A 14,553-nucleotide genomic window follows, 5' to 3' on the forward strand; every position below is an offset into this window, starting at 1 on the left:
CTCATGAGTCATTTCCACTGATTGCACCGATAAAGGCCTCAATGGCGTTCTATTACCATAATGTATATCCTCCGGAGAGGTATTATTCACGCCGGTGGACAAAAGGTGACATTCTAATAATGTCACGGCGCCCGTGGCAACTGTGACGACACACTGCTGGGTGACAGCGGCACATCAGCCCCCCCCCCCCCCCACCCCCACTCCAGGAGGGGACAGAAAACTTCCTCACCGTCTTCAGTGAAATATAACCACCCTTCCTAAAAAAAGGGGGCGGTGGGGGGGGTTGGGGGGGGGGGGGGGTGGTGATGCACACTTAAATTACAGCACAGCCAGAGTCCTGCCAATGCCTATGATAGAAAGGCCTTCCTCTGTTGCCTGCAAGCGGGGAGCTGGCTTTTCTCCCTGATGGGTCATGCGAGTCCTTTAAGGCTGGCTGAACTGCGGGGTCGCTACGTCTGCGCGTTTGGGAGCCGCGTCTGTTCCGTGGAGACACAGGAGCGCGGCAGGAGAACAGGGCACCGGAGGCTCCTGAAGCAGGGCAGCGTGGGGAGGTTCAGCGGGAGGAATGAGCACTCAAAGCCGTTGCAGTTTGCTCCCTCCACCTCTCTGATGCTCGCTCTGGGCAAGCCTTCCCGCTCTTTTGGTGCATGTCAAAGTTCATCCCGCCGTGCCCACCCTCCCCCCTCCTATGGCGCTGAAAGCAAGCAGTGACCCAGAGTAGGCCAGGGTGTTGACGGAGAGGGTAATTCCACAGAGGCCTTTGGGTCAGAGGCGGCCATTTTACCTCAGGGACCGTAGGTCAGATTCAGACCGCGGCGTGGGCTATGCTGAACCCGGGAGACGGCGGGTAGCGCGGGTGAGCCGCGGGTGTGTACGGCGGGCGCGAGCGCGGCTAACGGCGTGCGGAGGCGCGTGCGGGCGGTACCTGGAGGGAGATGTGGGCGGTGGGACGGGTCTTGGCCCCGGGAAGCGTCACGTGCGCCTCCCTGCCCAGGAAGTTGACGGTGAGGGTCTTCTGACACTTGCTCCCGAAAAAGGCCGGCAGGCAGCGGCACACGGGCTCCCCCGCCACCACCAGGCACTGCGAGCCGTTCTGGCAGTCCGCGTGGTCGCACGGGCTGGTCTGCAGGAGGATCATGGGAGGAGGGCTCTCGCAGAAGAGGCCGCTGGAACAGAGAGAGAGACAGCTCCGCGTTACGGGAAGCCATTTCGTAACCTCCTTTAAGAAGACTCGGATTCTATCAGAGAAACCTTCGAGGATAACCGCAAGTTAGAAAATCCCATCAACACTCGGGGTTTAAACACTCCAACCTTAAACTCTCAGAGCAGTGGTGGCCTTCGGTGGAATTGGCTTGAAACCTTGACCCAACCACTAAACACTTGCAGACCGTACTGTTACAGTAGCAGTGGCTTCGCATTTTATTTCGTAGCTGTTCATTAGCCAACCGGCTTTGTTTCTGTCCACTTTCTGGCCTTTTTTTTTTGCAAGGAATACTTATTTCATGTGTTATTTTTTACAGCTTAATTTGGGTTCCGGTAAAGTCCCACAGATGTGCGCTGAAACAGAGGCGGGTGCTCTGGCAGCCCTCCCCGCTCCTCCCCAGGCCTGCGCTCATGTGTGTGTGAATGGGGCTGCAGCACAGACCTCCGGCTAAACTCCCACGCTGCCTCCATGCGTCTTTAAACACCTCACAGTTAAAGCAGCGCACTCTATCCCTGTCCACCCCTCTGTGTTAGAGGCAATTGGGCAGGGTGGTGGGGGGGGGGCTGGGGGGGTGGGGGGCAGAGGGGGCTGTTTAAATCTCATTAGACTTTCACAGCAACACGACCAGGGTGAAAGTTGGCCATGGTCCACAGGTCTGGGGCCCAAGGTCCGGGGCCCGGCTCTCAGCTCAGCGTACAGACCGGCGCTGGGGGTTGGCGGGTCCCACCTGAAGCCCTCTTTGCAGACGCAGGTGTAGCCGTTGACGGCGTCCACGCACTGGGCCCCGTGCTGGCACTTGTTCTCCAGGCAGTCGTCGTAGTCCTGCTCACAGTGCTGTCCCACGTACCCCGGCAGACACTCGCACCTGTCGCACACACACAAAAAAAGGTTTTTTTTTTTGCTGCAATTTATTCTTTGATCAAAGGAGGGATTCATACAGAAATACCAATCATGTTTCTACAGTCCCATTTTCATTAGGTTGTCACACTGCTCCAAACAGTCGGCATTTCTGATTTAAAAGAAGTGGTTGATGTTGGTGAGCTGTCGGTGAGGTGCTGTTGTTGAGGTGGAAAATCCAGGTTCAGAAAGCAAAAGTCCTCCCCAGTATTTTGTCTGAACCTGAATTTGCTCATCACACAATTCTTCAGCCAGGAAGCAGAATTAATGAGTGAAATCAGCCGGCCGGAGTTGATGGGTGCAAGAAACCCATGGCGGGGGTTTTACTTTCTGACCCCTGGACTTTCCGCCTGGGCTCATGAATGGGTCCCCGTGCGCTGTGACCGCTGAGGGGGCTCAGGCCTGCCCCTCCCCCTGCAGCGCCGGGACTCACCTGTACCCTTTGGAGAGCGGGACGCACTTGGCGTCGTGCTGGCAGGGGTCGAAGCCCTCGGCGCAGTGATCCACCACCTCGTCACACAGGTCCCCTGCGGAGAAACACAGGCCGTGAGGGTCTGGGGCCTGAGGGCACAGCTCTGTGTCTGTGTCTGTGACTGTGTCTGTAGTCCTGTCTGACCCAGTCTGCCTTTCCAATGGACCTCCTGGCTGCTAGCCCAATGGAGAACTGACACACATCCACAGTGCTAGCCTATGGACTTCTGAAGAGAGGGGACAACTTTGTACGCTCACAAGCTTTTTACCATTCGATGTTGGAGTCTATTGTTCAGTAGTGGCTGTAATACTGCTGCGTGACACCGTATGATGTGTTCATGTCCAAAACATTTAAAAGATCAAGTTACTGTAGCTAGTTTTGCCCAGGCCTGGTACAGTACAGTGTAATTCTAAGGGCGAGTATACATTCCCAAATGTAAACCAACAGTCACTCATTACTAAGGGCAAAAAAACAGACAGCAGTGTAAAGATCAATAGGCGGTAGCGCAGGCCGTTAGTGTCCGTGTGACATTGCTGAAGACCAATCAAGGCAGAGACACCGCAGTACACGCCGGTCAACCACACCCTTGAGGTTACAGCTACGGGCCTGCAGTCAACCGCAATTTCGCCGACGCGAATTTGAAGAAAAGAGAAACACGGAGCACGGTCTATTTTTAACGGCATAAATGCGGTACGAGAATAGCACCGACCGGGCCCCGACAAAACGGAGAGACTAACCGAAACTAAAGCACCGCGGACACGGAGGAAGAAGGGAAATTGTGATGAAGTCGCCGAATTCGAAGGTGGAATCGGCGGCCTAATTGGGACATTAATATTTATGAGCGTAAACGCGATTAGCGAAGATCACTCAGCGCACGTCCTGAACGCAGCGCAGCCACGCTTATGAAAGGCCGTCCCCCGTCCAGAGATGAAGGACAGGGCCTTCAGCAGCGGCACCGCTCTAATTCCCTCAAATGAAATCAAACAGGACGCGCAGCGCGAGCAGCTCGATGGGATTCATACGAACACCAGCGACTAAATCAGACAAGCGCCCCCTTCAAAGACAGTTACACAAACTCACATATTCCACACACGTTTTCTTTTTTACTATCTGCCTTCCCACACGATTTAACGGGTGCGAGTAATTATCGTTTCCACGTCTCCTTATTTATTTCGTTATTTTTTTTTTGCGGGGGGGTGAGGAATTGGGCTATATGCCGTATGCTTTATTACCAACATACTGCGAGCGATAGAAGATTTAAGCACACTGTTTAATACGCTGCCCTGGCGCGCGTTACACAGAACTCGCAGAGTACCGAAGAACACACAGAAACGGAGAAACAGATGGAGAAATAAATAAAGGGATGCGGGGGGAAAGAGGGTGAACTGTTCGCTAGCGGTCTGAGGAGCAGAGAGAAGAAAGCCGGTGTACTACCCCTGACCTTCCCACCCGCGCAGTGGGCTGCTTGAGCGCAGGTCAGAGTGGGGCCTACTGTCCCCTTCTGCTGCTGGCAGCCCAGCGAGGCCACGCCCGTCCCACAGAAACGCGGTGTCTGTGAGCGCAGCGGTCCGGAGGGGTTAACCTGGGACGCGCTGGGTGGCTGCGGACAGGCTGCTCAGGGACAGCGCTGGCAGGCTGAGGGGCTCTGAGGTTATGGAAGGTGAGCGGGAGGCCTAATGACCTTGATGCCGGGGGGGGGGGCGGAGTCACGCGAGGGGGACAGGGTTCTCCAGTGACACACGCAGTGTTATCAAATCATCATTGCCTTCTCTGTTTCAATCCTTCTCTCTGCCCTCTCACTGCATCTCTCTTTCTCTCGGTATCCTTTCCTCCCTCCATCGCTCCATCTGAAAGTCTATGGTACCCTCAACCTTCTTAGCTCAGGGGTTGGCTGGGAAGAGACTGGGGGTGCAATGGGGTAGGGGAGAATTAAAAATAAGCACCCTAATTGCCAGGTTGGTAGGGCTGGGCGATATACTGCAACAGCAGCAAGGCATTGCAACTTCCATGTGATTGACAAAAACACATAGACAGAAAGGCGACACCACACAGTGGTGCTGATTGGTATTGCAATCGATAACCACAGTTGTGATTTTCAGTTTGGCCTGTGGACTTTTGCTGAAGTTGGGCTGCAGCCTCCAGCTCACGGTGCGGCCCTCCCCCCCCTCAGGTCCCGCCTTTCCCACGAGGCGGGGGGAGGACCGCTCTCCGCACCACGCCCGCCCCACGCTCACTCCCGCTCCTGTGCTGCCCCAGAGCCACCGGCCCGCTGAACGCCGAAGGGGCCCTAAAATTAGGCGTGCAGCCGTAATGACAGGGTAAGGATCCGCCGGCTGTCCTGCATGCCCCCCCCCCTCCCCTCCCCTCCCACCCCTCGCCCGCCCAGACGAGGCTGTGCCATCATGGTCTGAGACCGGCGGCCCAAAAACGGCTCCCGGCTTGGCAGCTGCGCGGTGGGAAAAATGCACGGGGTCCGCCTTCTTCAAAAAAAGCAAAAAAAAAATAAAATACAGTAAAAAAAAGTGCAGAGTCAGCCCTCGCCCAGAAATCCAATTTCACCGCCGCTCTCCTCCCGGGGCACCGAGAGACCGGTCTGGCGCTGACCCGGCGTCACGCGGCGCAGGTGTGGGCGCGGAGCCTGGCGGCCCGGCCGCGCCTGAGCCGACGGGGGGAGGAGGGGGACTCACCGGTGTAGTTAGGGGGGCAGAGGCAGGTGTAGTTGTTCACGCCGTCCACGCAGGTGGAGTTGTTCTCGCAGTCGTTGTCCTCGCAGTCGTCCGGGTTCACCTCGCAGCGCTGGCCCTCGAACCCCGGCGGGCACACGCAGCTGCGGGACACAAGGGGCGGCACGGAGGTCACGGGCCGAGTCCGGCGAGCCCGCCGCCGGACGGCGAGCGCAGCGCGAGGACGGGCTAACGCTCTGCTAGCGTGCTCGCTCGTACCGCCTGTCTCAAAGGGGAGGGCCGTCGCATACGCTGTTTCTCATTTGAGCCAGAGCCAGATAACAGCCGCTTTCTCTCTGAAAGCTGCTTTTACCTTTTGGCCTCTTAGACGCCGTGTTGTCGTTACCGAGCGGTACGCGTGAGAGGGTGTTTTTGACGCGCAGCTCCCCGTCGCGCCCGCCCCGCCCCGCCCCGGAGCTCTGCACGCTCGCGGGGGTCAGAGGGCGCCCCGCGGGCGCTTCGGACCCGGCCGCCAGGCGCCAAAGGCACTCGCTAAAGAGCCGCCTCAGAAGCGAGGAGCGGGGCCACAAGGAGGGACGAGGGCGTGGTCGCACCCAAACACCCTGGGGCGGCGCCTCAACCTCAAACGCTGTCCGCTCGTAATTCCTCATGGGAATTCAGCCGGCTGGGGAACCAGCTGACTCCGCCAGGGATGGGACAGGAACTGGACTAAACAGGGATGCGCTTGGGCCTGTTTATCCAGGCCGCAACGCACGTATGACCACACTGACCGATGGTTAACAGGATGTACAGGCTGTGTAATTGGCTGCGTATAAATTCACGCTCCACAAAATGAACACAGCTCACCTGAACTGGTCCTCTTGACCGGGCTGCAAGTGACAGGTTCCACCGTTGGTGCAGGGCAGGCTAATGCAGGCGTTAATGGCAATCTCACAGTTCCGACCCTGAGAGAGAGAGAGAGAGAAAGAGAGAGAGCGAGAGAGAGACAGACAGAGAGAGAGAGAGAGAGAGAGAGAGAGATAGAGAGAGACAGAGAGAGAGAGATAGAGAGAGAGAGAGAGAGAGATAGAGAGAGACAGAGAGAGAGAGAAAGAGAGCGAGAGAGAGAGACAGAGAGATAGAGAGAGAGAGAGAGCAAGACAGAGAGAGAGAGATAGAAAGAGATGAAAATGTTACACATGTACGCTACACGAGCGGTGCCTTCCGGATCATTCTCTGTAGGATGGGGCAGAACCCAGAGCCAGCCCCGCAGGCTTCCCATACCCCTCATCAGGCGAACTCCACGCCACCGTGAAAATGCTGTTTCTGTAAACACTGACTCACAGCACCCGCCTTTGTTCTCCACTCCAGCTCTCTTAAATAAAGAATTAAACGGCACGCTTTTATTAAGAGCCGCGCCGTGGAAGCGTATCAGTTTCACGTTCAAGGGGGGGCGCGGGGGGTGGGGGGGTGGGGGGGCAGCTGTACTGCGGGCATTTGAAATTCCCGTGAAGGGTTTTGCCGCTGTCACGTCGGCTTCCTCTGATCAAAGCTGCCGTCCGGCGGCCCGCTCTCATGCTGTCGCAGCGTCTGATTCTCCTCACACATTTTAATTACTCTGAGGCCGGCGGAGGCCTCCAAACGGGAGGAGTCATGGGAACTCCTGAGGCTCCAGTTATCCCACAGTGCGGTCTGGCTCTGCACACACTGTGCATACACGCAACTACACACATATACACATACACACACATATACACACATATATACACATACACACATATACACACATATATACACAACTACACATATACACACATATATACACAACTACACACACACATATACACAACTACACACACACAACTACACACATATACACACACACACATATATACACAACTACACACACACATATAAACAACTACACACATATATACACACACACACATATATACACATACACACATATACACACATATATACACAACTACACACACACATATAAACAACTACACATATACACGCAACTACACACATACACACATACACACACATATACACACATACACACATATATACACAACTACACACACACATATAAACAACTACACATATATACACATACACACATATATACACAACTGCACATACATATAGACACACACATACACGACTGCACATACATATAGACACACGCACATATAAACACATACACACATATACACACATATATACACAACTACACACACATATAAACAACTACACATATATACACATATATACATAACTACACACATATACACAGAGACACACACAACACACACACGCACATCACATGCACACACATACACACATGCAGACACACACAAACACAGACACACAAATATGAACATACACACACACACACACGCATGCACACACACACAAAACACACACATGGACACAAGCACACGCACACACACACACACAAACATACACACACAAAATGCACACACACGCACACACACACACACGCACGCATGCACGCACACACACGCACACACACACACCCGCACTCTAAATGGCATAAGGCTCTAACTCAGAGAGGGAAGGGCACGGAGGGGCCAGACAGGAGTGTGGGTTTTAATTAAAAGAGGGGCCTGTGGGTCTCTCTCCCCAGCAGGCCAAAGGTTAAGCTCTTATCTGTTTTCCTGAAGTGGTACGATGACAGGAATCCCATAACTAAACAAAACGGCTGACAATTGGACTGGAGGGGCCGGGGCAGAGTTCGGGGAAGGTCGGCTGACGCGCCACGCGCTGCCTCTCGGTAAACAGGAGGAAGGGAACGTGAAAACGCTGATGTCTGGGGCAGCGTTAGCGGGCCCTGCGCTGCATTTCAATGGGCCCGCCCGATGACCTGCTGTCGCCCATTACCCTCACGGGCTCGTGTACTCATTGTTTTGCAGATTAGCGCCGCTAATTTCCTCCTTCATTCCTGTTCGGCAGAGCTACGGGCGCCCAACGCAACATGACAGGCGAATAGAATAATACTAATATATCACGTTCCCCCAGAGAGGAAAACGAATTCGGTTCATCACGGTCACCCGACAACGGATTCAAGCACGTCCGGTTAAATTTTCGGTGCGTTAATTGGACCTCGCACATCAGGGCGTTAGCCTGAGCGGCTAACCGGGGCCAGCAGAGGTGTGGCCTCACCTTGTAACCGAAAGGGCAGGTGCAGTGGTAGCCTCCGCCCACATCACTGACGCACGTGCCGTTGTTCTGGCAGGGCGTGGCAAGGCAGGGGACGCACTTGGACATCAGATTCAAGTCCACAGGACCTGGGAGAAATAAAGAGAGAGAGAGAGACTGTGAGCAACCACCAGCACTGATCTGTGCATTAAACCCATCCTGTCACTGGAACAGTGCAATAATCATTACACAGCAGTTATAATTCTTAACTTAATGTTTACATTCACTGGTTTCAATTTATGCTTGTTCTTGCAGTACTTGCATTTCATGCTGAATGTGAACTGAATTGAGAGAGAGAAAGAGAAAGGGGGAGAGATGGAGAACAAGAGAAACAGAGAGAGAAAAAGAAAGAGAGAGAGAATAAGAAAGTCACACTGTATGATCCACGCACTTTGAATATCACTACCTATTTAAGCCCCTATTTATCCACATTTAGAAAGATACCTCAATCTATCAGATAAATCCTACATCAGTGCAGAGTGCTGAAATACTTGGCTGCCATTGCTCTTATGAGCACGGATGTGGCCATTAAAAAGGCAGAGACAGAGAGAGTGAGAGAGTGCGAGAGAGAGAGAGAGAGAGCGAGACAGACAGAGAGAGAGGGAGTAAAGGAAATGCCCAGCTGAAACAGGAAGCCGGGCGTGCGACGCTCACCCCTGCACTGGAAGCGGTTGAGGGGGGTGGTGAGCAGCAGGCGGTCGGCCATGTCGGGGGGCCCGGTGCAGCGGGCGATGCCCGGCTCTTTGAACCCCGCCTTCACCCACTGAGAGAGCCAGCGCAGGTCACAGTTACAGTACAGCGGGTTAGCGCCAAGGGCCCTGCAGCACAGGAGCACAGTCAGCTCATACTCATACACACACACACACAGGCACACACACACACACACACAGGCACACACACACTCACACATACACACACACGCACACACACACACACACACACAGGCACACACACACACACACACACACGCACACCCAGGCACACACACACACACACACACACACACAGGCACACACACACACACACACACACACACATACATACACACACGCACACACACCCAGGCACACACACACACACACGCACACACACACAGGCACACACACACACACACACCCAGGCACACACACACACACGCACACACACACCCAGGCACACACACACACACACACACACAGGCACACACACACGCGCACACACACGCACAGGCACACACGCGCACACACACAGGCACACACACACACGCGCACACACACGCACAGGCACACATGCGCGCACACACACACACACAGGCACACACGCACACACACACACACAGGCACACACACACACACACACACACAGGCACACACACACACACACACACACAGGCACACACACACACACACACAAACACGCACACACACCCAGGAACACACACACAGGCACACACACACACGCACACACACACACAGGCACACACACACACTCACACATACACACATATGAATGTATACACTGATGCACAGGCACGCACACGCCCCAACAACCCCAACAAAGCTTTCCTTTATTCTGATATTAAGCTAGAATAAGCTCTGCCACATTTTCTTTCTGAGCGAGACAGAGGATCTTTATTCCCATAATTCATAAATTAGTGAAACTTTTGTGTCTATCCATTCAGCACAGAACACCCAAGCTGCTGTAGCAGTGCTGATAACCACCGACAGACAAAGAAAGGGAGAGAAAAAAAAATCAATAACCCCACATGATGAATGCCTTTTTTCAGTCGTAAAATTAACAAAGATTTCCTGTGGGGCCCACTTCTTCATTACAGAGTACAAGAGGGCTTTTTGGTATTTTGAGCCTGTCTCGCTTCTGGTTTCATAAAACGATATAAAACAAGAGCAGTAAACCCCTGTACATGATATTAGGCCCCGTGTGAGGTTTTAAAGGCTGTTATTAATGGAGAATCCTTGGCTTTGAGCTTTGTTTCACACTCACAAATGGGACAGAGATGTCAAATGGTTGAAGGCTCCCTCTGGTATAGTTGAAAGGTCGTTTCCATGGAGAGTTCTGAGGGATGGAACAGAAAGCGAAGGGAGAGAGAGAGAGGCGTGAGCGTGTAACTGATTAAAGATATTATTAAACGTCCCCATCGTCACCTCACACGTAAAAGCAGGGGAGAGGGAGAAGGAGAGAGAGAGAGAGGGAGACAGAGACAGAGACAGAGAGAGACCCAACCCAACCTTTAACATCGCATGGCCTCTCAGGCCAGCCCATGTAAGCAATGGACACACTGTTTCCACTCGCATTCCTTCAGCATTCATACAAAGTGGGCTTCAATTGCACCCCCCCCCACTCCCCCCCCACCAGAGCTGTCAACTGCTTTCTCTGTCACTTGACCCCCCCCCCACCCCCCCACTCCCCCACCCCAGCCACCCACCAGCAGCATTGCTCAACGTAGGTGGCAGACTACGGGACTGACAGCCCCCAGCTCGGAGCCCCCTGCTGCAGCACCTCCCTCTCCCCCAGGAGCTTATGGGAAATGAACAAGTGACAATGACGGCTTACCCGGGGGGCTGCCCGCGCCCACTGCTAGCCAGGGGTGAAGAGAGCAATCCCCTTTCTCAGAGGCACTTAACTCCTAACACCACCGGGGGTGGGGGGAGCTCCCATAATCGGCGCCGCAAAGCCTGCTGGGAAGGCTTTAGCCCAGCAGAAAATTGTAGCGCTAAGCCACCCGGTTACAGACGACTTCTGTCCAGGCGCCAAATGCAGCGGGGTCCGGACCAGCCCAATAAACTGCGTCCCTAGCAGAGGAGCCCAGGCTGCTCTGCTGTTTTCTTTTTTTTCGGCACCGAGCCGAACTGGCCGGAGTTAATAAGGACCGCTCTGGGCTCTATCTTTAAGGCCCGGAGAAAAGCATCGCGCCCGCGTTTAAAAACAAAAAAAAAAAAAATGTTTTATTTATCCGGAGTTGTTTTGGAGCTTTTCTGCGGGGGCTGGAAGACGGATGGCGGGGAGGCGGCGAGGCGGAGGGGCCATTCATCACCCGCGGCGCGGGGACAGGGAGGCGCGGAGCTCTTACAGCAGGCGCAGGGACTTGAGCCCGTCGAAGGCGTGCACCGGAACACAGCGGATCTGGTTGTAGCTCAGGATGCTGCCGGAGGAACAACAGAGAGAGAGAGAGAGAGACGGGACACGGGAGACAAAACGGCACTTTAATTTCGGGGGTTAGCGTTCGGTTGCGAGACGAACCCGAGAGTTCAGAGTCGGGCGAAATGTCAGCTTTAATGGCGCTGGACCTTCCAAAAAAAAAAAAAAAAAAATTGGAATGCATATATCAACGTTATCGGCCCATGCTGGATGTGTCCGGTCTTGTTGTCATGGCAACTCACAGAGTGGAGAGCTGAGTCATGTTGTTGAAGGTGAGCGGGGCCAGGAAGCTGATGCTGTTGTTGCTCAGGTCCCTGCGAGATCAGAGAGACAAAACCTGTCAGCCGGTGGCGTCTGGCCAGACCCACTCAGTCAAACTCAGAGAACCAAACTTCCAAGGACATTTGCTGCCTTTAGGGGAAAATAACAACACGGTTAGCTACCGGTTAGCCGACGCGCATCGCCAAACACCCGTCCAGCTGCCACGGTTATATACGGTCAGCCATATAGAGCAGTCGTTCAATGTTACAGTTTGAGCTGGCTCGCTTGCAAGGTGATATCTCCACACAGCAGGCTGTGTATGAAGATAAAGGCATCTCAAACAAACCCAAACTAACTAAACATGGAGACTCTGCAAACAGGGTTGCCCTGGCTTACAAAGCTTAGAGAGTTTTTAAAAAAAGAAAACGGCGATGCGGACCGATGATTCCCGTCCGACTGCAAACATGGCGGCCGCGAGGGCGGCGGCGGCGGTACGTACACGAGCGAGAGCTGCTTGAGACCGGACAGCTCCTTCGGCACGGACGTCAGCAGGTTCCCCTCCAGGTACCTGAAACGCAGAATTAGCCACGGGTCGTTATTCAACGCCGGCTTCCTGTTTCCCATGATCCTGCGGCGCGTCTCGCCCATAGCGGAGAGCTGGGAGAAAGGATCCAGCCTCTCACTTAGTTCGCCCGCACGTTAATTGGAAACAGGCCGTTCTGGTCGCAATTAGATAAAGAGCAGACAAGGACGACAGGGGCGGCGACAGCTGAATCAAACCGAAATCACAGCCACAGACACCGCAACACAAACACGCTCTAAGGAAGCCACAGGCTGACAAACATACGAGCACATACGGCAGGTTTTAAATAGGGGTGTCCGTTATACACGCACGTTCATTCCATCAATAAATCCTAACGTAAAATGATGTAAACATGCTCTAAAAAACAGATTGTAAGAGGGTAAAGCACATGTGGCAATGGAGACTGCCCGTGGTTTACATTCATTAATCTCAAACGCGCAGCTTCGTGAAGTGCAGTGATTCAATGCCATTAGCACTGTTCGGTAAGTTCAGCAACTCGTTTCAGAAGAGATCTGCGCTCAAGGTCGTCAGGCTGAGATGCGACTGAGAGACTCAAGCGTTTCAGCGATCCGCCCTCGCCAGTTAGACACTGTCCTGTAGCTGAGGGTGCACCCTGCGGAGGGGGGGTGGGGGTGGAGGGGGGGCACTCACAGCTCGGTGGTGTCCTTGGGGATGCCCTTGGGCAGCGTGCGCAACGCTCGGTTGCTGCAGCGCACCACGCTGTCTGAGCACGTGCAGGACTCCGGACAGCGTGGCACTGGCAGGCAGCTGTTCTCCTCTGTACCTGCAGGGCACAGGAGGGAGAGAGAGAGAGAGAGAGAGAGAGAGAGAGAGAGAAAGAGGGGGGGAGAGAGAGAGGGGGGGAGAGAGAGAGGGGGAGAGAGAGAGGGGGGAGAGAGAGAAAGAGAGGGGGGGAGAGAGAGAGAGAGAGAGGGGAGAGAGAGAGGGGGGGGAGAGAGAGAGAGAGAGAGAGAGGGGGGAGAGAGAGAGAGAAAGAGAGGGTGAGAGAGAGGGAGAGAGGGAGAGAGAGAGAGAAAGAAGGAAGAGAGGGAGAGAGAGAGAGATTGAGAGAAAGAGGGAAAAAAAAGAGAGAGAAAGAGAGAAAGAACAAAAAAGAGAGAGAGACAGTGATCAAACAGCAGGTACTGTACAACAGGCAGAGTGCTCCATGGCCGAACCCCTGGCCAGCGTCCTAAAACTCACTCAGCACTTTTGAAGGAGGACCACATCCATAAATGTACTGAACTGCCCGCCGCCAGAGCAAGCCCAGCTGCGGACGGAACCTTTCTGTGGCGATTATTAAAGAGAAGAGGAAATACTGCACAATCATAATACGAAATCCAGCGAACAGGAGTTAAGGATCTTGTACTAAATATTGTTCTTGGCCAGGGAATTTCTCCATTTCCCCTGTTGGCAGCGCACGGTCTCCTTCACAAGCGGCTTTAATCTGAAGCCTGGGAGATCGTATCTGCAAAGGCTTGAATTGCTCGGGAGATTAAAAAGAAACAAGGAATTAAGACATTAATGCAGTGTAATGAAGTCTAGAGCTCGGTCCAACAATAACAGGCCGTGTGTGTGGACGGGCAGGGCCCTGCTGCAGACCAGCTCAGGGGAGGTGGGGGGACGCTGCCGGTAACTATTTTTTTTTTACAATGCTGATTGGGGCCACTTATGAGCTCAGAACTCCTGAAAATGTCTTCCTGTAAATCAAAAGAGGTTTTTCTTGCCTTCTCCACCCCCCCTCCCCCCCCCCCCACCATGACTTACATGTAATTTCAGGAAACTAAAAATAGGAAGCAAGGAAACCGAGTCGTTGTTATTGCAACACTTCTCGACGGAAAGCGAGGAAAAACGGCCCGGACCTTCCAGTCCTCCTCCTCCTCCCCGCCCAAGCCAAACGAATGGTGTGCTTTAGTTTTCTGGGCTGCGGGATCGCTCGCGATGGAGACTAACGGAGACCTTGCCTGCGCGAGCCGTCATGGACTCCGACTCCGGCCCCCCGCCGTCTATTTCTCAGCTTTTCAGCTCCTTTTCTTTTTTTTTTGAAGTGCTTCCAAAAAGGCCCTTTTGATTGAGCCAAAGTGCTGCACGGTCCGGAACCTTCTCC

General features: G+C 53.8%; 1 protein-coding gene across 1 annotated transcript in view; it reads right to left on the bottom strand.

Moving 5' to 3' along the window:
• slit3 (slit homolog 3 (Drosophila)) overlaps positions 1-14,553 on the bottom strand; it is a 160,990-nt gene that overhangs the window by 13,621 nt on the left and 132,816 nt on the right. The window contains exons 20-31 of the mRNA XM_035407493.1: positions 13,098-13,230; positions 12,363-12,431; positions 11,845-11,916; positions 11,535-11,606; positions 10,448-10,519; positions 9,122-9,285; positions 8,432-8,556; positions 6,104-6,201; positions 5,261-5,400; positions 2,535-2,628; positions 1,932-2,069; positions 926-1,166 (exon numbers count right to left, since the gene is read on the bottom strand). Coding sequence (XP_035263384.1) covers positions 926-1,166; positions 1,932-2,069; positions 2,535-2,628; positions 5,261-5,400; positions 6,104-6,201; positions 8,432-8,556; positions 9,122-9,285; positions 10,448-10,519; positions 11,535-11,606; positions 11,845-11,916; positions 12,363-12,431; positions 13,098-13,230 — 1,418 coding nt within the window. The remainder of the gene's footprint in view (positions 1-925; positions 1,167-1,931; positions 2,070-2,534; positions 2,629-5,260; positions 5,401-6,103; positions 6,202-8,431; positions 8,557-9,121; positions 9,286-10,447; positions 10,520-11,534; positions 11,607-11,844; positions 11,917-12,362; positions 12,432-13,097; positions 13,231-14,553) is intronic.

Source organism: Anguilla anguilla, chromosome 3, assembly GCF_013347855.1.
Source record: "Anguilla anguilla isolate fAngAng1 chromosome 3, fAngAng1.pri, whole genome shotgun sequence".
In the NCBI taxonomy this organism is placed as follows: domain Eukaryota; kingdom Metazoa; phylum Chordata; class Actinopteri; order Anguilliformes; family Anguillidae; genus Anguilla; species Anguilla anguilla.